At 39.1% G+C, this 20,283-nt stretch overlaps 1 protein-coding gene across 2 annotated transcripts in view; it reads left to right on the top strand.

Annotated features, from left to right (window-relative positions):
- Positions 1–20,283, top strand: part of EPHA4 (EPH receptor A4) — a 140,444-nt gene that overhangs the window by 105,151 nt on the left and 15,010 nt on the right. For both annotated transcript variants that reach the window (XM_058533088.1, XM_058533089.1), the window contains exons 6-14: positions 1,237–1,361; positions 2,358–2,517; positions 3,692–3,803; positions 10,705–10,763; positions 12,618–12,731; positions 12,991–13,176; positions 17,080–17,141; positions 17,594–17,803; positions 19,862–20,011. In XM_058533088.1, the coding sequence (XP_058389071.1) occupies positions 1,237–1,361; positions 2,358–2,517; positions 3,692–3,803; positions 10,705–10,763; positions 12,618–12,731; positions 12,991–13,176; positions 17,080–17,141; positions 17,594–17,803; positions 19,862–20,011 (1,178 nt within the window). The remainder of the gene's footprint in view (positions 1–1,236; positions 1,362–2,357; positions 2,518–3,691; positions 3,804–10,704; positions 10,764–12,617; positions 12,732–12,990; positions 13,177–17,079; positions 17,142–17,593; positions 17,804–19,861; positions 20,012–20,283) is intronic.

Genomic DNA, 20,283 nt, shown 5'->3' with positions numbered 1-20,283 from the left:
ACTATGGTGTGTCTGTGCTTTCCTTGACATCAGTATACCTGTCACATAGGGTCAAGGGGGTTTGAAGCTAGCCCCATTCCATTTTCAGTGATAATTTTATTTTGCTTTTCCTCTTCTTTCCTCCGAGTTAGAGTTTGGCAGTCTTGCATGTGTGTGTGTCTGTGTTGGGAAAGAGTAGGAGGAAGACTCAACACTATGCTGTTGTTCCTCGGTGGCTACTTTTTTTATGTGTGTTTTCACATATTTCCACAATTTGGGAATGAACAAGAATATACATTCAATTTAGGAAGACCTCTAATCTCTGGTTCTACAGATCAGCTATGTTAGATAAGATTAGAGATTGCGTGAACGCTCCCTCTTCTCCCTGGAGATGGCACATTTGTACTGTTGTCAGTCACAGCCGAGCTTGATAACAGCTGGCTGGAGATGTGACCACTACAGCGGAGAAGCAGGCATTAGGGAGCCCTGGTTTTTAAATCTCAAATATGTTCCTCCTGCCCACCCCTGATAACACACCCAGTGAAGGACTGCCTTTGTGTCTTTCTCAGTGGAAGAAGAAGGTTTGTTACTCAGCAGGCAAAAGCAGTATTTCAACTCTTGTAAAGTAGTTGCAAAATGCCATCTGTGTCCAGAGAGGCCATCATTGCTTTCTTGGTGTTCCTCGTTATTTGCATGGTTGTGTTCAAACTGGAAACTCTTACTGTAATTAAGCAGTACTTTTGTTTATATTGGAAAGTACGTAAGTTGTTTGTCTTCTGGCATTCCCTACAGTACTCTTGGAAGAGTTGCAAATTCTCTTGCTTGTATAAAGGTAAAGACCAGCAATATGATACTCATAATACTTTAGAGGTAGGATGAGATGCAGTTTCACTGAGCTTAAAAGGAGATCTTCCAAAGGCTTTCATAGCTTGGAAAAACTCAAAAAGTGGATAGCACCTACAGCCTTTTGTGAGGAGTGGTTACAGGTGCTCTAGAGGTGATGCTGTAGGCTTGTGGACCTACCATGATTTGCCTTCAGAGATTATCTTTCTAAGACAAACCACATACAAAAAAATATTGGAGAGAACTGTAAAATGGTGTGCTTTTGTACTAGGAAAGAGTGGAATGGGGATCGAGAGGAAGACAAGACAATCCTTCACACTTTTCTCAAATAGGATGAAATTATTAGCTGATATCACCAATTTTTTTTTTCCCCTAAAGCAAGATGTCTTTTGTTTTTTTTGTTTTTCCCAATAGCACCATCATCCATTGCTTTGGTCCAGGCTAAAGAAGTTACAAGATACAGTGTTGCTCTGGCTTGGTTGGAACCAGATCGGCCCAATGGGGTGATCTTGGAGTATGAAGTCAAGTATTATGAGAAGGTATTACTTGAATGAACAAGGTTCCTTCCTTCCTTCCTCCCTTCCTCCCTTCCTTCTTTCCTTCCTCTTTAGTTTTTAACCAGTTATAAATCCTGGAATACCAGTGAATCCCAAAACCAGATCCATTTTGCTTCCCAATGAAATTCAATTATGAATTTTATGTATTAATATTAAGTTGGTTATCTTGAAATAAAGGAAAAATATATTACATTCTAACATAACTATATTTTTTTCTTTTTAGTCATGGAAATCATGATAGCTCAGAAGTTCTAATCTATAAACCATCCATCAGGGAGAGTGACTCATAAAAGTTGAAATAATGATCTGTTTAAGTAGATCATTGCTATTCAGTATCAAGGTGTGGGTTTTGGTGACTTTTAATAGAAAACCACGGAAGGAAAATTACATTCTTCAGCCTCTTCAAGTTATAGAAAGACATTATTTTTACAAATAACCTGTCTCTCTTAAAGGACAGGATTGTGAAGAGAGCTATTTGCGTTCAACGTTGTCTAGAAAAGGAACAATTGTCTTCTCTTTCTTTTTTGAAGATAATCACGTATCGGCTTCCTTATTAAAAGCAGAAAAGGGACAGGAATTTTTTTCATTGAAACCAGATTACAACATTTTTGACATTTTCTAGACAGAAAATAGAAAAAGACAAGGGATCTTCTTACAGTTATTTCTGTTAAATTACTGGGCATGGACTGAGAAAAGCCACCGACCATCATCTAATGTTCTTTCAAAAAAGATTATGAGTAAAGATCTGGATGTGGTCAGTGTCAACAATAATCATACCGGACTCTGCAGTTTTTTCAACATCTAAGAAGTAACAATAATACTTCTAACATTGAAGAGAATATTGGATTTAGAGAGTTTATCAATCTCCATTTACTTTCAACTTCTGAGTAGACTGGCTTAGCTCCTATAATATTGTGCCAAGAGTAAGTGGAGGATTTATTTGGCCACCTTCCTCAATTTTATCTTCCCATAATGTAGGATCAGAATGAGCGAAGCTATCGGATTGTCCGGACGGCTGCCAGGAACACGGATATCAAGGGCTTGAACCCTCTGACTTCTTATGTTTTCCATGTCCGGGCCAGGACAGCAGCTGGCTATGGAGACTTTAGCGAGCCTCTGGAGGTCACAACCAACACAGGTAACAAGTTCTGAGACTCTTTTTATAATCCAGGGCAAACCTCTTACAGTGAAATCCAAGGAGCCGTACGTAATTTTCCGTTGGGCAAATGTTTTGCTGCAATGAACGTTGCTTGAAATTTGATAGCTAATGTCTGTAACTTGGAAAACCTCGTGCTATTTAGAGAAGAACACGTTTCATAATAGTATCTGACTTGTCTTTTCATATGATTGAAAAATGTTGCCTGTTTTTCTCGTGTTTTGAGCCTTCTATAAACCGTGAGAAATTGGATTGCTAAAACGACTAATGGAGAGTTGCAAAGCTATCTTACATTAAGATAGGGAGTTTTCTCTTTAGGAAGATTAAAGAAGGGACCTCAATTTTTTTTCTTTCCTATTTATTTCTAGGAATCTATTTAAATCAAGTCAGATCAGTTTTTTAAGAAGTCTCTTTGGACAGATATATCAAATCCTTCAATATTGTGAGTTGGGTCAGCTGGTTGATTGAATCAAAAATGTTAACAGAAGGCATACCCATAAGTAAGCAGTTTACACAAGATATTTCCCCCTCCATAATTAACAACAAAACTGAACCTACTTGATAAAGAAATGGTGGGGTAGAATGTCCGACTTCAGTTCTAGAAAGTAATTTTATTCACAAATTATTAAATAAAATAAGAATTAAAAAAGTAGAAGAGAAAATACTCTAGAATTGAATCTGGAGGGGTTTGACATCCTTTGGTATTATCCTGGAAAGCTTCAAGGAGGAAGTGGCTTTTGAGCTGGGCACTAATAGGCAGGTTTTTGATAGATTTCGGGGTTGCAGGGGAGAGAGACATTCAAAACTGCTTGTCCTCTCTGAAATTTCCAACTGTCTTTCTCACTAAGGAATGCATCAGATCATTATGTAACAGCCAGGGCTGAGAGTAGGAAGGAAAAGAAGAAAAAGCAATGAGTGGCAATGTTTACCATAGGATTTATTGAATCTTCTGGTTGAAGTTCTTCATACAATTGTAAAAAGAATGTCTTTGTCTCATTAAGGCTGTCTTAGAAAATGCTGTTGCACGAATACTTAACGAACGGCCAGAGAGACTGTGAGCATTACAAATGGCTTCAGAAAGTTGAAACTTGTCACCCAGTCAGAAGTTCTAGTTAGGACCTTCCCAAAGGTGACCCTTATGTAATTGTTTTTGCAGTGCCTTCTCGGATCATCGGTGATGGGGCCAACTCCACAGTCCTTCTGGTCTCCGTCTCCGGCAGCGTGGTGCTGGTGGTCATTCTCATCGCGGCTTTTGTCATCAGCAGGAGGTAAGCACTCAAGCCACTCACTGCCCTCCTCCCACCTTCCCGGTTTTTCTGAGGGAGGCTTTTGTCTGCTCCACACAAAGCTGAGGCTTTTGATTAGCATCATAAACACGGCATTTGCATCGCAAGCTCCTTCCTCTTCGCTTTGATCTCCCCATACCCCTCTGAAGCTGCAGGCTGTGCCCTGGTGGCAGTCCTCACAGCTGAGAGTCCTGGAAAGACCCAACTATTTCCAGGAAACCAAGCTGAAAAGCAAGCCAATGGGAGATTTCTAGACACTCTAAGCTGTAAGGTGTTACGTATATACCTCTCTTAAGCTTGGACTTACTGGCAAAGGCGAAAAAAAAAGCCATATAAAACTTTGGCCCCAGATTTGATCTCTGCCATTTGTCAGCTATATTATTAACTTCTTTGAGTCTTTCTTTTTCTTTTATAAAATAGAGATAATAATATCTGCCTCAAAGGGTTAGTGACAGGAGAATTTTGATAGGCAAAGTGGATAATCCAGCACACAGTAGGTGCTTCAACATAATACTGGTTAATAACAATGTCAACAGAAGCAAAGAAATGGACACCATGCTCAGTATCCCCCAGGAAAAGCCATCAGCATTTCCAGAGAATATCCAGTGAGCACATGGTGGGCATGATATTACTCTTGGAAATGAATGTAAAACAGCAGATTACTTATTCTATGAGAGTTTACAAACTTGATGCTTGAAAAACAATCTGGGAAAGAGAGAGAGAAATAAAAAAGGCTTGGCAGCGTATTCTTTTGAACCAGTTGTTCGCAAAAAGTGGGTCTCATCTTGTGTTGCCATCTTCTCTCCCATTCTCTAGTTATAGTCCAGCTTTCCTTGAGATTTACTTTTTTTTTTTTTCATTTTAAGTTGCCCTAAATACAGCAGTCAAACCAGAGTCATCAGAAATAAGTCACCTCCTTATAAGTTTCTTTTGAGTGTTCTGCTTTGATGAAAGGAAAGGGAAAGCCCAAGAAAATGTAATGTAGGGAGACAAGTTTATTAAAAGCTGTCGCTATGGAAAATAGCGTCGCAAGCTTGATGACTTAATTTCTTTTCTGCTTTTATTGATCCCTTCATTATTGAAGGCAGGATGCATCGGATTTCCAATTATGAGTCCCCACCTTGGAGAATTGAGCCTGTCGAGTTACCCAGCGATGATGCCTGTTCCTTCTCTCCCATTAAAAAAAAAATGTCGCTTCCCAAGGCTGATAAACACCGCTTGGTGATTGGTCCTCAATGGATCACTTTTTAGAAAATGAAATGTCAACCCCTTGCCCTCCTATTGATTCTTCTTTAGTGTCAGCCATAAAGCTGTCATGGGAAGGGCTGCCTGGAGCCAGGTAGCTGACAGGCTCTGCGGCGGCCAGTGCATACTCAGCTGATTCTTTTCTGCACGCAGGCTGTGTGCTCTGTCATGTTGGACTGCAGACGTTTAAATGGGGCAAGAACAGGTGAAGAGAGAGGAGATGGGTAGTGCCAACAAAGGTCTGGCTCAGGCTTTTAGTGAAATGAAAGATGGTAAACGGTACCGTCCGAAATATTCTCGCCGCACTTCAGCCAGCAGTCTGGGAAAGCATCAGATGGAACATCCCAGCCTAGAAAATGTGATGGGGCTGTCTCTCTTCTTAGAGCCCCAGAATGTAGATGCGAGAATGGCTTCTAGAGACGGACCCCTTCTAGAGTGATTCCCATCCAGCTGAGTCCCACACAGCGGGTAGCATGTGAGATTTTTTAAGAGGTAGGTGGGCAGGGACCCACACAGTGAGAAAAGTTTCAGTCCATCTATTACCTCAAAGAGAAAGTCTGTTTGGTGCTAAGTTGTCATTTAAGAAAAAGGAAACGGCCTGAGGCTCACAGCTGGTAACTGGCTAGATTTTTTTTTTAATAACAATTGTTTCATTTATTTCATTATATTCACTTTATACTGAGAAATCCAAGCTTTAGGCAAGCCAGAGTAGAGAGAGTAATCTCCAATATTTTTCAATGAGAAGATCCATTTTTTTTTTTTGGCCAACTTGGATGTGCGAACGTTTACGGATCTCAGTGAAAGAATCAAACTACTAAAAAGTTTATAAACTTTATCTACATATTTAAAATTGAGCATTATACAAAGTACATTGACAGATATATTATATGTTTTTACCACTCACATGATGTTAAGCAAATTAACTTATATTTTTTATAGGCATCTTTGATCAGTGTCTTCCTCATCACTCAAGTTATAATTTAAGGATTCTGTCTGGTTTTCAGAGCATATAACTGTACTTGCTATCTGGGTTGTTTAAGGGGCAGCCCTTGTACCTATGTGATGCTGTCCCTAGAAATTTTATCCCCAAACCACATGTGCACATTCTCTTAGCACCATGGCGACATTTCCCCCATTCTCCTCTAGGGATATATTTGTGAGAGCCACAGTGTAGCCACTTTATTGCTTTTTTGAATTGGTTTTTGAAAGGACTGCTAACCATGACATCATGAAATGCAATGATAAGGTCATAACCTCCAGGACTAATGATCGAATGTGTTAAATTTCTCTGACACCCTCCCCCCTTTCATAGTAATGATTTCACCGAGTTACCTCCAGAAGCATCCTAAATGGTATTAATTTGGGTTGCTTTAGGCTAGTGTGTCTTCCCCAAATAGTACTTTATTGTTCAAAGATGAGAAACACTTTTAAGAAAGGACTGAAATACAAGATGAGTCTCTCTTTATTCAAGGACAGTTGGATGACCAGAGACAAGTATTGCCTGATAACCAGGCATGAGAAGCTGATTTCATGATTGCTTAGTGATACTGGGTTTCCATTTATGTTAGGGTTATAAAGTACCTCTTTACCTGAATTAAGAAAAAGAAGTGAATTGATTTTAAGAAAAAAATGAAGTGGCTATGGCAAAATTTGTGAAGGAGCTACACAAATGGCTCTGATTTAGGAAACTGTGTAATTCAAACACTGGCGTCTTGTATATTAAGAACTTGAGGCCTGGAGGGGAGGTTAAACAATTAACTAAACCGAGGTCACACAGCTAGTTAGTTGCTTGGTCAGAACAGGATTCCATCTCTCCTGACTTCCAATACTGGCCTAGTTAGATTATTTTAATGTCCTTTGAACTGGAAATTTGACCTACATTAAAAGCTAACATTGACCGTTCTATCAAACCAAAATTTCTCGAGTCTCCTCAGTGATGTTGGTAACGTTTGTAATCTGTGAATTAACATGCAAGTCTAATGCACAATATAAAGATAGACTTTGCAAGTTGGTTTTGTCTTCTTGTAAAGGTTAAGATTTTCCACTCTGGAGCTAACAGCTCACGTAATGCTCAAACAGTTACCATTCAGTCTGTATCTGTCTTCCTCGGTGCCCTAATTGGAATATTATGATCCCATAAGAATGAATACACTTAAATGTTAGCCTAAATTGGCTCTGATGAAGTCAGGTGAATTCATACAATTAGGAGGCAGATGGTACTACGGGAACATTTCTAAACAACTTGCGTGCAATTGTACGGTTCAATTCCAACCATTTCAAAATGTTGCTCATGAAGAACATTTAGACATCATTTGGTGCAAGAACAATGACAGCTTAAGGAAGGGGAAAAAGAAGGATGTCTTCTATGAATCTTCATGGGTGATGCCATTAAACGCTGGAAAGGGTCCTCCCGGAGCCGGGCTAGTTATTACATTGCTTTATCTTCCTTAATCTGCACTTTAGCTGAATAAATTACTTACCTTTTACTAATTAGTTTTGGAACAGTGAACCACATCAATCAAATCCATCCACTTGATCAGGGAAGTTAGTATTTTAATAAAAGCAGAGTTTCTGCTGGGCCCCTGCCAGGTTCCCCCTCCACCATTTTGTTTGTTGTATTGAGTAGTCAAGATGCCAGGAACAACACATTGGTTGGGAGGGCAGAGCTTTGGGCTCATGCTGTTCCTCAACAATGTCTGTTAATACCCTTAGTATGCCTCCCTTTGACAGAGGGGAGGGCTCAGCTCACACTCTTTCAAAGTTTCACCTGGAAAGGGGGCCCTTTTCTCTAACTCCTGCAGTTGAAAGGTGCCATGTTTCCTTCTGGAGCATTCAGTAACCTACCATTCCCCTCCTTTCCTTTTTTTAATCAGCTTGCCCACGTCTCAATAATTAGAAAGTCTTCCACAAAGGTTTCCTTCTGCCGTGCAGGTGATCTGTGTCGGATGTCAATTTAGAGTTAGCACTTTTTAGGCTGCGTGGTTTCCTCCAGGCTGGCTGACCAAATAATCAGCTTCAATGGGCTTTCTTTCTTGGGACAATAAGGGACACATTGTCCTACCCTGAGCCAAGGATAAAGGGTCATCAGGTGACAAAGATAGAGCAGGACTCAAGCATTTTATTTTTCAAGGTATTATTAAAAAGCTAATAGGCTACAATTAGCCTTTGAACACTAATCCTGGAATTCCTTTTGAGCCTTCCCTGTACTCTTAGAGGGTCCTCTCCTCCAAGCAACACTCCAAATAAAGAAATTTCTTTAAAAATACACCTTCACTGCTAATTTAATTCCTCCTTCTATGTTTAGAAGTCTGAGGAAGGGATAGGCGTGTCAGCCATATAATTAATGATCCCTGCCATTTTGCATTTCCTCTGGCTTTGCACATGTTTAATGAATGTGCTCATGTAAAACAGATAATCGCACTCCTGGCAGCTTGAGGCTGCTTGTTTCCATTGGTATATCCCAGGATTTTCGACAAACTCACTGACAGTTTAAAGTTGGTAGCAAAGCTCTCGTGCTCTGTGCGTTTTTTTCCTTCTTTAAAGGAAAGAAATTCAAATCAGTATTTGAGATCTAAAGTGGTTTAAAAGATATACTTGTAATTTTAGATAATGCTTTTAGGAGCTCTGATAAGATGCAATCTCTCAGGCTGGCAGGACCCTATCTCACCCTTGGGACCTAGCCACGTGTTTCCCTGACATAAAATGTTGTTTTTGTAGCTCCTGACCTAACAGGCTTACATTTCCTTTAAAAGGGGAAGGAGGGGGGGATTCGAGGGGACTACATCTTTCATGCAAATGTTTGGTTTCGGGATGTTTGATGAAGCAATGGATTTTGAGAGCAGTGGAATCCAATTTAAGTGGATTTACTGATATAAAATGTAATATTACTTATAATTAACTTTCATCAGATATCATCATATAACTTCTTCTCCACTAGAAGAGGCATGTGAAGTAGTGAGCCTGATGAGGGCAGGCAGACACGCCTGTACTTGCTAAGAGGGTGGTGGGTGAATCGCTTGCCCCCTTGCTTCCATGTTGTCTGTGCAGTGGAACTGAGTGTGTGTCTCTCTGTTCGGTTGCTTTCGTAGGGTTATTGTGAAGATGTAATTAAATGATAGACGTGAAGGCTCTTTAAAAAGTTAAAGGCAAAGTAAAAATGCAAGCTATTATTTGGGACTGAATTACACACACTTCGCAGTTAACTCTAGTAACTGGGGTCTCTGTTTACTAAGCTGGTTCCTGCTTTGCAAACAGTTAGGGGAGGAGATAATATATGTGATGAGAGCACTTTGGAATGTTAAATGCAGTGTAAAAATGCAAGGTATTATTATTTGCAAGGGAATTAGATACACAGAGGACATCTGTAGGCTCTGAGGGTCTGATTGCAGAGCTGGTTCATGCCTTGGTGACAGTTAGGAGAGGAATGTGGGTGAGAACATGTGACCGTGATGGGCCCTCTCTCCGGTTGCGCTGCATGGCTCCTGTAGGTCCTCCGTGCTTCTCTCTTACACGATCATCCCGCCCTGCTCTACTCATTCAAAGTTCAGGGGTTCAGGTTACCACATTCTGATGCCCTGTGGCCTTCAAGGAATCATCTCCAAGCCTCAGTTCCCTCATCTGTAAGAGTCTAGACTTACGTCGTCTTTAAAGCACTAAGAAAATACAAGATGATTACACACTCCAATGTAAATTTTACATTTTTGACACAGACACAAATATACACATTTTATTTAGTAATCCAGTTTCTACTCCCCAAACTTTAGAGAGCTATAATAGCGACTACATTGACATTCCAATTCATTTAAGTGATATATATATATAGAGAGAGAGAGAATGTATCAAGATGATTGATTCAAGATCTACACATATTCAAGATTTCTGATTCCCAAGACTTTTATAATAAAGCCACATGTCACTTCTATAAGACATTTAGAGCAGAATGCCAAATCTAAGATTATACACCATTTTTTGGAAAGAGAATTAGACTACAAATGGAAACTTCTCATTTTTATTCTTGTAAGTGTTCTACAAACTCTCAAGGAATGTAATCTAGTATGAAGCAAATATTTACCTTTTAAATTTTCATTAATAATTTAGGAATTTGTATGCAGCAGCTGAAACCAATAACCACAAAGCTATTGTTTTAAGAATACCGTATAATATGATAATAAGGTTTTTTGTGGTCATGGTTATTGTGGTTATAGCAACAGAACTTATAATTCTATCACATACTGAACATTATTTCCATTTGATTTATGCAGAAGTCACCCATGGAAACTTATTTTAATTCTAAATATATATGGAAAAATTAGCCAATAAACTTGTAATCAATCTTCAATAAGACAAATTTCTTCAGGGGATTTCAAATTATAATTATATTATAAAATTCTTGCTTAATCCCCTCTGTAGTTAACAGCAGACACTCTAGACTCTGACTGCTTGTGCTTGAAACTGTTATTCACTACCAAGGTGACAAGTTATTCACCTGGTTATCTCACATCTCGTAAGCCTCAGCTTTCTCATCTGTGAAATGGGCATAGCATATCTGTCTGACATATTATGGTAGCAAAGAACTTGTCTTATGATTTGTGTTACAGCTTTTGAAAATAATTTTCCTTTTCATAAATTGTTTTAATAGACGGAGTAAATACAGTAAAGCAAAACAAGACGCAGATGAAGAGAAACATTTGAATCAAGGTATAAAAAATTGGATTAAAAATTATTTTTAGAGCATGTGTCGTGTTTTCAGTTTAGAAATGTCTGAATAATATGTATGTAGCTATTAATATTATATTACATATTCCTTTCATGGAGTTTTCCAGATAATGTACTTCAAGGATATCACACTGAAATAGACGATATGGGATTATTCAAAGTGAAATTAAAGATGGGGGTTGGAGAAATTCCTTTAGATTGTTCTTTTTCCTTATTTTATTTTCCATCCTGAAAACGTATGGGTCTAGCTGGCTCACTTTTGTAGCTCACTTTTGTAGCTGGGTGGCAAGGTTTAACAGGTAACAATCTTTCTCATATTATAAGGTCAAATGTTTGGAGAAGAAAAGAATAAGGAACTGAAAGTAATTGCTACACCCCAAAGAATATGTCCTATAGAATTCAGGACTAGCAATTTGTTTTAGTGGATGCTAGTTATTTTGGTGTTTCAAGTGGGACCAATGAATAAATTCAAAGAATGGCTCTAGATTGACTTGAGCAAGATAGAAGACTCTTGAATGGTCAGTGGTTGATGACTCTCCAAGAGCACAGTCCAATAGAACTTCTTGAGACATGGTGGTGTTCTCTTTCTGCACCATCCCATACATTAGCCTATAGTCACATGTACTATTGAATACTTGAAAAGTAGCTAGTGTGAATGAGGGATTGAATTTAAATTTTATTTAATTTTAACTAATTTACTTTTAAATACCAACATGTGGCTAATAGCTACCCTCTTGGCGCAGAGGTAGAAGGAAGAGAGACTAATCTTGAGAAAGATGTTCTTGGCTGGAGCATATAAAGCGAGGAAGGATATGGACTGTCTGACAATTTTCCATTTATTCACCTTGTTTCCTTTCTAAAACCACACTTTTTCATTTGCATGTGGCATAGATTTTTAAAAACAAAAATGGTGTATTTTTTTTAAATGAAGACAAGACTGACAGGCCTGGAAAATCCAAGAGATTGTGCCAACCAGTGTCATACACCCTCTCAGTGTCCCAAAGTCCCAGGAGCTTTAGCAGGGAGAGTAGAGGTATGAACTGAATACTGTAGAAAGTTCCCAGGAATTACTAATGTGTCTTGTCCCAGACATCTCCAGCTGCCTCAGAGATCACATTCTGAATTGAGTTTGCAAGTGATTGTGGGTTATTGCTTAATTACACTTCCTGGTGTTCAAACCATTCACAATTAGGTTACAACATTTTCCAGCTGAAGCTTCCAGGTAGACATCAATGTCTTTTCTTATAACACCTTCTTTCCAAAATAGAATAAAAGTGGAGACCAATAAAAAGTCTATATTCTCACCAACTAGCTGATACTATCCCTCTCATCCATTTTAACCTAGGTCTAATCTTAGTTTGTTAATTGTTGGTCACATATTTAATTGGTCCAGATATTGGGCGAAAGGTGGCACCATGTAGACACGACCAGTAGAGAAAGGAAGTTCCCATTATTTTCCCTAAGGGAGAAGATAGCTGGAGATGGTGGGTAGGACATGAGCAACTGATTGGGACAATACTCAACTAACACATCCCAAATTTCCTCAAAGAGACTCTCTTTTCCTTCATGAGATGGGTGGTTTTTAAAATTTTGTCTTTGATGTGAAGACATTCTAGAAGTCAGTAGACCTGCAACCTCTTAAGCAGCTCACCATTCTTTGTTTACCTGCAAATGAAAACCAGGGCAAGAATTTAAACATTTTCGTATACCTGAGCTAAGTATTTTTCACACGCTAAGAAAACTTTTCCTATGCTAAGTATTTTTAAACCCAGACAACTAGTTTATCAGTGGTTCCTGAGAAGTGTTTGGCCAACCTATCACGTGTTTATTACTTAGGTGTTAGAACTTACGTGGATCCCTTTACATACGAAGATCCCAACCAAGCAGTTCGAGAATTTGCCAAAGAAATCGACGCATCCTGCATTAAGATTGAAAAAGTCATAGGAGTTGGTAAGTGTCTGAGTGTCTGTCTAATAAGCCTGTTTTCTCTGTGGGTGTTAAATATATGTATGTGGGTTATATAAATGCATATGAATGTATTGTATGTACATGTATACATGTAAATATCTGTGTACATGAAATTTCCTTGATCTTTGTAAAACACCAGCACAGTGTGTGGCATGTCATAAGCACTCGACAAATGTTAGCTTTTAATCATTCATCTTGAATGTGTTTCTGGTCCATGGTAGATTCTTTTTCTCTCCCAAAGGTGAATTTGGCGAAGTATGCAGTGGACGTCTCAAAGTGCCTGGCAAGAGAGAGATCTGTGTGGCCATCAAGACACTGAAAGCTGGTTATACAGACAAACAGAGGAGAGACTTCCTGAGCGAGGCCAGCATCATGGGACAATTTGACCACCCAAATATAATTCACTTGGAAGGTGTCGTCACCAAATGTATGTGGGTCACTCCCTCTCCAAAGCCAAGTTAGAAGTTACTGGCAAATTAAACACACATTTTCTTTCCAGGGAAGTGACAGATGGAGCAGACCCACTGATTGCTAATAGGAGGAAATCAGTGCAGGACAAGTCATTAATCTTGCAGTCAGCTCTAAATGCGTCTACGGTTTAGGCCGATACCGTCTCTCCAAGGCAGCTTGTGCGCGGTTGTAGGGAATTAATATTGCAGATTTTTGGTATGCCTCGCCATCTTTCAAATCTTTGCTAGACCAAACTGATTGTCACAGGGTAGGCACAAGCAGATGGTAAGCAAAATAAATTTTAAGTACTTTTCATATAAAACACAACAAAACCTTGCCACACCTTGTGCTTGAAGCTTCAATTCCAGATGCAGGGAATGAATCTTGGGAATCTTTATCATATTGGGGGATTTGCTTGTCTGCTCTGCCTGATTTATGGCTGTTGCAGTTCAGCACCTATTTGCGGTAACACCTGGTTGTACCTTCCTTTTTTAGTCCATTAGCATTTGCTGAGCCCGTGAACCACACTTCAGTTAAACAGTTAAACGGCACAGCTCAACAGATACGTTTGCGAAGCTAACCCTGAATACATCTGTAAGGCTTTGGCTAAGACCAACTTATAAAGTGTCACGCGGACAGTGTAACTGATGTGGTTATTACTGAAGGTGGCTCTGTTTCAGGAGCCATGGTACCTACTACAGTTACTACAAGTCAAGGATCTTGTCAGCCTGGGGCTATGTCTCCAGGAAGGCAATGTGCCTCTTATTTGATTCAAGGTGAAAAGCATCCTCAATCAATGTGTGCAGAGTGGCTGCTCCAGTGAGCGAAGGCGGGGCAGATAGGTTAAAGAGTAAACTTTGGACATTAGGTCTGGGGCAGAGGGGGAAGTAGGACACAAGGGTACCAAATTTTTAAGAAGAGAAAATGAGAAGGCTACTAAAAAGTGAGAAAGTATACACTAATTCAGAGATCCTCAAAATGAAACGTACATCAGAATTCTAGAAAACTTGCAGTTTCCTGGACCTCATCCTGGGGTGAAGTCCATGAGTTTGAATTTCTAAAGATTTAAAAGGTAAGCCAAAGCTGCGGTTCCTGGGACCAACCTTGGAGAACATTTGACCTAGTGACCAAAAACTTACAGACCAGCTCCACTGCTAGTAAAACATGGTGCCTTGACTAGTTGCTCAATTTTTCAGTTTCCTCATCTGCAAAATAGAGATAAAAATAGAACTTGCCTTCCAAGTTTATTTTGGATGAATTATTTAGCCTGTTTAGCATAATGCTGGGCAAATTTAAAAAAAGAAAAAACACAACTGTAAGTGTTAACTGGTATTATTATGTCTTAAGAAGTACATCTTTCCCTCCTTCAGACTCCTTCAAAAAAGGAACCTTGGTGCTAAGGATATATAATTTTCCACCTTAAGTGAAGGCTATAATTAGCATAGAATGGCTCTATTTGCTTTTTAAGATTAGTTTTACAGACAGGATATTTTTCTGTTGCCTGTGGCCTTCGGGGCTACCCAGAGCCCTTCTCTACTTTAATTAAAAGATAACATTCCGTTTAAATACTTCTGCAGGCCCATTTTCTGAAAAGGAGGCTCTGTTCAGCTTGGGGTGTTTTTCCTGCTACAGACAGTGATTTTCATAGCACCTCTGCAGAAGAGAGGAGAAACAGGGGATCTTTGTATGAAAGTCCCACCATGCCTCTAAAACCTGTAGCTATTACAGCTGTAACTGTTAAAAAAGACTGGGCGCATTTGCATAATGCAGTTGTCACTGAATTAAAATGATTTAAAATTTCCACCAGAGGAGCTGTCCCCTTCCCCACCCTTCCCTTCCCCACTGTGTCCCTGTCCGATCCAGGCAAGCACCCACCTCAGTCCATGAGCCCAGTCTGGGCCCATTTTATCAGCCCCTCTGCTTGTGGAGACATTCATCTTTCTCTTGTAGAGCGCATAAAGATTCTGACAAATGGATCCTTTCAATAAACAGAAAAAGGAATGTAGAAAATTTGTGAAGATAGTGCCAACAGTCGGACTAGGGAGGTGTGAAGGTGAAAAGGTGGACCCAAAAGAGTGTGAATTCATCTCCAGCAGTTACTTGAGTAACTTTTTGAATGGATGGGGAGACTATAAATTCTCTCCACTGCCCCCCTCTATTTTGGATCTTCTACGCTCTTCTCCACACCACCAGAGGGATCTGGTGAAATGGAAGGAGCTGTTAATGCACCGCCGAGAGAGTCACCCCTTCTTGTCAGTTGACAAAGTATCTTTTGATGGAGACAGGTTCATTAAAACTCATTTCGATGCATTTGTGCTGTCGGAAGACTGTGGTCACAGAGATGGAGGGTAAATGAATCTGAGGACCAAGAGCTTCCCATTGATGTTGACGGAGGATGGAAACGTGGGCCGGGACCCCTCCTCCAGCCAAGGGGAAAGACTAGAAGTGGTGTTACTCATCCTTAAGTCTACACCAAGATTCTTGCTTTTTCTGATGGCTTCCATTCATCACTTGAAAATAAAATATCCATGGTATTGTTTTCTAATCCCAAATTTTTGCCTTAGAAGGATTTCTTAGATACGACATCAAAAACACAATCAAAAGTTGATAAATCAGACTTGATTGAAATTGAAAACTTCTGCTCTTCCAAATTTTTGCCTCTGAAATGAAGACATTTTCTCTTTCCCCACACCGGAAGGGAGTCTATACTGATAGGAGCTCTGGGTGGGAAATGTATTAGTTAAGAATAACTATGGGAGGTTTTCAGCAGTGACATACTCCACCCCTTTTCTCTGACTGAATATCTTAGTCTGAACAGCCCTCAGGTACAGCAATGAAAGAGTGAATATTTTTGATTTATCAAACTAACTTTTTATTTTCCCCTCAGGGCATCTTTTATGTTCTCTTTGCTTTAACCCTTGCCTTAGTAATATATTGAGGATTTACACCCCTCCCCCACCCCTCTTGCAAACAGCCTTTAGAGAGAAGGAATTTCCCACCTTGAGTACATTGCCAGCGATTAGGAAACTAAAGAACAGTTCTTACTTCCTAAGGTCTTCAGAAAGAAAACTAAAGTGAAATGAAAATGTCGTTTCCCCTACTTCCCCAAACCTTAAAATCCTGTTGATTTCTTTGCTGAAAAAAAGAGGCAAGACATTTGCCAGAATGTTCTAGGACTGAATTAAAATGGCTGTCTAGGATGAAATAATGTAATTCACTTTTTCCGTGATTTTGTTGTTGTTGTTGTTGCTGAGGTTGGCATCTTGAGGAAGCAAATAGAGTAAGTTTATTTATAGACAGGAAAAGGGAAAAGAGAGGATACAGCCCCTGATCTGAGCAAGACGGGGGGAAGGAGATTAATATTGTGCATGTTTGAGCTTTAAGATGTGTTTGAGTAATGAAGTATTTGACATAGTTACTGCGCCCTGAAACTTGGGTTTTTCTAAATAAGTAAAAAAAACTTTCTCTGTCCATTGACTCCGTTAGCATCACACAAGTGGCTCTTATGGGGACAAAATAAATTAATTATCCTAAAGATTTTTTTCATCTTTAAACAGTCCTGCCCATTTATCTTCTCCTGCTTTACTTGAGAGAGCAATTATCCGTTCATGTGCTCCCTGGATACCAAGGGCCACTTTAGTTAAAGACCTTGTCAACAAGCCACCCAAAGGGTTAATCTTCCAGATGGAATTTAAACCTACTCGTCCTTTTAATATTTCATTCCTAGCTCCCCACAGCTGAGGCATAAGCTCGGCTTGTTTTAATTAAATTAGATCGCAGAAGACAGGTGTCTTGGCAGTAAAATTGTGCACAGTCCATTTTTATCTCATTAACTACAGTGCTCATCAAGGATTTCTGTTGTTCTTTCTGAAAACTCTAGGTAAACCAGTAATGATCATAACCGAGTACATGGAGAATGGCTCCTTGGATGCATTCCTCAGGGTACGTGACTACTTTATGTTAAACCCAAGAATGTTGGAATTTAGAAAACTCACAGATTCCTTGTATCCTTTCTGTTTGGTTGTATTCGTGGACTTTTTTTTTAATGGGTAAAGGAAGAAGAGGAGAAATAGAGAATGATCTGATTTTTAAAGGCTAGTAAATAATCCATGTTCAATGAGGGTAGTCTTCGATTTATTCTTGTACCGTGGGGCTGTTTGAGCCATAGATTCATTACAATTGGCTAATTTCCATCTGTTAGAGGAAGCAAACCCAGCTCCTAGGATATAGTCTACTAGTGAATTAGTGACTTTGGTCAGAGAGGCCCAGAAATAGTGTTGAGTCTCATTGCATACTGGATACAGATATCAAAAGAGACACAAATAATAAATGCTTGGTGAAAATTAATTTGGCCTAATGCTAATGAGATTGTTCCTCATTCCTTTCCCATGCAGAAGAATGATGGCAGATTTACAGTCATTCAGCTGGTGGGCATGCTTCGTGGCATTGGGTCCGGGATGAAGTATTTATCTGATATGAGCTATGTGCATCGAGATCTGGCTGCACGGAACATTCTGGTAAATAGCAACTTGGTCTGCAAAGTATCTGATTTTGGCATGTCAAGAGTGCTCGAGGATGATCCGGAAGCAGCTTATACCACCAGGGTAAGGAGGATTTGTGATCTCTGGGTTTTGACTCTGATGAAACTGCTCCTCTCTTCTCCCTTTGATGTTTAAGCCCTTTATGATTTTATGTTTCCTCATCCTTCAGAGTCTCTTCATGTCTATGCATCCATTTTTAAACCTTGTTCCCAAGAGAGGGATTTTGAAATAGCTTCTAGATGTGTGACCACTTTACAAAGCCACAAAATAGAGCTTCACTTATTATTGTATTTTTTTACACTTAATTTTTTCTTCTTCCTTCCTTCCTTTTCTCTCCCTCCCTCCCTCCCTCCTTCCTTCCTTCCCTCCTTCCTTCCTTCCTTCCTCTCTCTTTCTCCCTCTCTCTCTCCCTCTCTCTCTCTCCTTCCCTCTCTCTCTCTCTCCCTCTTTCTCTCTCCTTCTCTCTCTCTCTCTTTCTCTTTCTTCTTCCTTCCTGTTTGTTTTACATTTTCTATTTTCTTCCTTTCTATTTAAAAAAAATCTTGGTATTTTAAACAAGACAAAGCAATGTTTCTAGTTGGTTGCCTATCGAATGTGAGAATGCATATACAGGATTTATAAAACATTTACACTGCGCAAGGTTTTCCAGTATCTAATGGCCTTCATTTTACTACTGGTAGATAAGCCAGGATTAGGGCACAGTTAAGAGTTATCAGTATACAGTTAATGGCTATGCTATCTTAGCTGGACAATCTGAATATAAGATACTAATGGAATAAACACAGAATCATAAAAGTTATTGGCCATTAGGGCTGACACTGTTAAAATCAACATGAAGCAGACAGTTACCAGCCATCTTCCTCCTTTAGTGCTCACCATTTTGCATCTGCAATCCTAAGCATTGGGGTTTTTCGTTTGGTTGGGTGGGTGGGTTTTTTTTTTTTTCTTGTAGTGTTCAGTTTCTTTGGCTCTTGTTTTGATTCTTATACACAACCTCTTTTGAGTTCCAAATCCCTTCATTTAGGAAAGAATACATCTTTGTGAGTGTTAAAGATCTTTTGCTTTTTCCCAGTAGTTGGAGAGAGGAAAGTTAAAGGAGGCTTCTAGAATGGTACATTTGCCTAGATAAAAGCTTAGCCAAAGATTTAAGGAAGGCGGAAGGCAGCACAAGTATCCTTCTGTATGTAACAAGTATAAATGTAATACACTGGGTTTTCAGAGTAAACTGATGTGAATCAATGCAATTTCCAGTACAATTTATTGTTCTGTTTAGAAGCCCTAATAAAGCAGAGAAGAATTTTAAATGATGTCCTGTTGAACAGCTTAAGGGTCTGAATTCAAGTTGAATTAATTTCCCCAGATGGAGCCCCAGGAAGTTTGAAACTCGACTAAAAACACCTTATACATAAGCATAATCAAACAAGAGACGGTTGAGGCAGAAAAAAAAGCATACTTTAAACTTTTCCTGGGTAATATTCAATTGCTTTACCATTTTTGCAGGGTTTTTTTAAATTAAATAATAACCAAAATCCTACGCTCACTTCATTAAAATCAATAATGGCTTTAGTATCTGATATTATTTGGCTTCCTCTAAGATCCTATTTAGTGTCTTATCTTCTATCTATGTTGGGCATGTTTGTCATGGTATATAAGAGTAGGATGATAGTACGATGGATAGAAATTTTCATATTTAACTTCATGATTTCAGAAGGAATAAGTATTGTCCTTGTGCTCCTGGGTCAGAGAGTCCAACAAGAAGTCAAAATGAGTATCACCTGCGCTGCACATCTATTAATATACCGTGGATAACATACATATTGTATAAAACCTGATATTCCCTTTCTTTTACAATATTGCCTTAAGCAGAGCTCGTATAATAAATAGGCTTTTTAAAAATAAACAGATTACTTGTTCGCTTTCCTGTGACCCAAGAAAACATGTGAGAAAGAACTGTCTCAACCTGGAAGGCTTGAGTTAAAATAAACAAGTCTCTTATTATTTTTTGGAGAGCTATCTCAGGAATGTTGTAAGCCTTCGTGGCCAACAGTAATGACGTTCAGAAACTAAAATGGCACATCAGTAATGTACTTAAGGAATAACTTATGGCTCGAATGTTCCTAGGGTGGCAAGATTCCTATCCGGTGGACTGCACCAGAAGCAATTGCCTATCGTAAATTCACATCAGCAAGTGATGTATGGAGCTATGGAATCGTTATGTGGGAAGTGATGTCGTATGGAGAGAGACCCTATTGGGATATGTCCAATCAAGACGTGAGTCTTTATGTTCTGAAATATACGTCTTTGCATGTAGATTTGCATTCTGAAATATATATCTTTGCATTGAGATTCAGAAAGTTTTGCATTAGTGTATGATGGAGTGAGCATTGAACTTGAAATGATACATTAAACTCAAGATTCTTAATACAAATATGTCTAGTAATCTAGCTAAGCCTCATGGTCATGGATTTCAAGGATCAAAATTATATAGCCTAAATGGTATAGTATGAGAGTGAGAGATAGATACACAGATTGACAAATTAGTG

The sequence above is a fragment of the Diceros bicornis genome, chromosome 37 (assembly GCF_020826845.1).
Source record: "Diceros bicornis minor isolate mBicDic1 chromosome 37, mDicBic1.mat.cur, whole genome shotgun sequence".
Classification (NCBI taxonomy): Eukaryota; Metazoa; Chordata; class Mammalia; order Perissodactyla; family Rhinocerotidae; genus Diceros; species Diceros bicornis.
The sequence above is the reverse complement of the archived record's forward strand: the minus strand, read 5'-3'. Positions and strand labels throughout refer to the sequence as shown.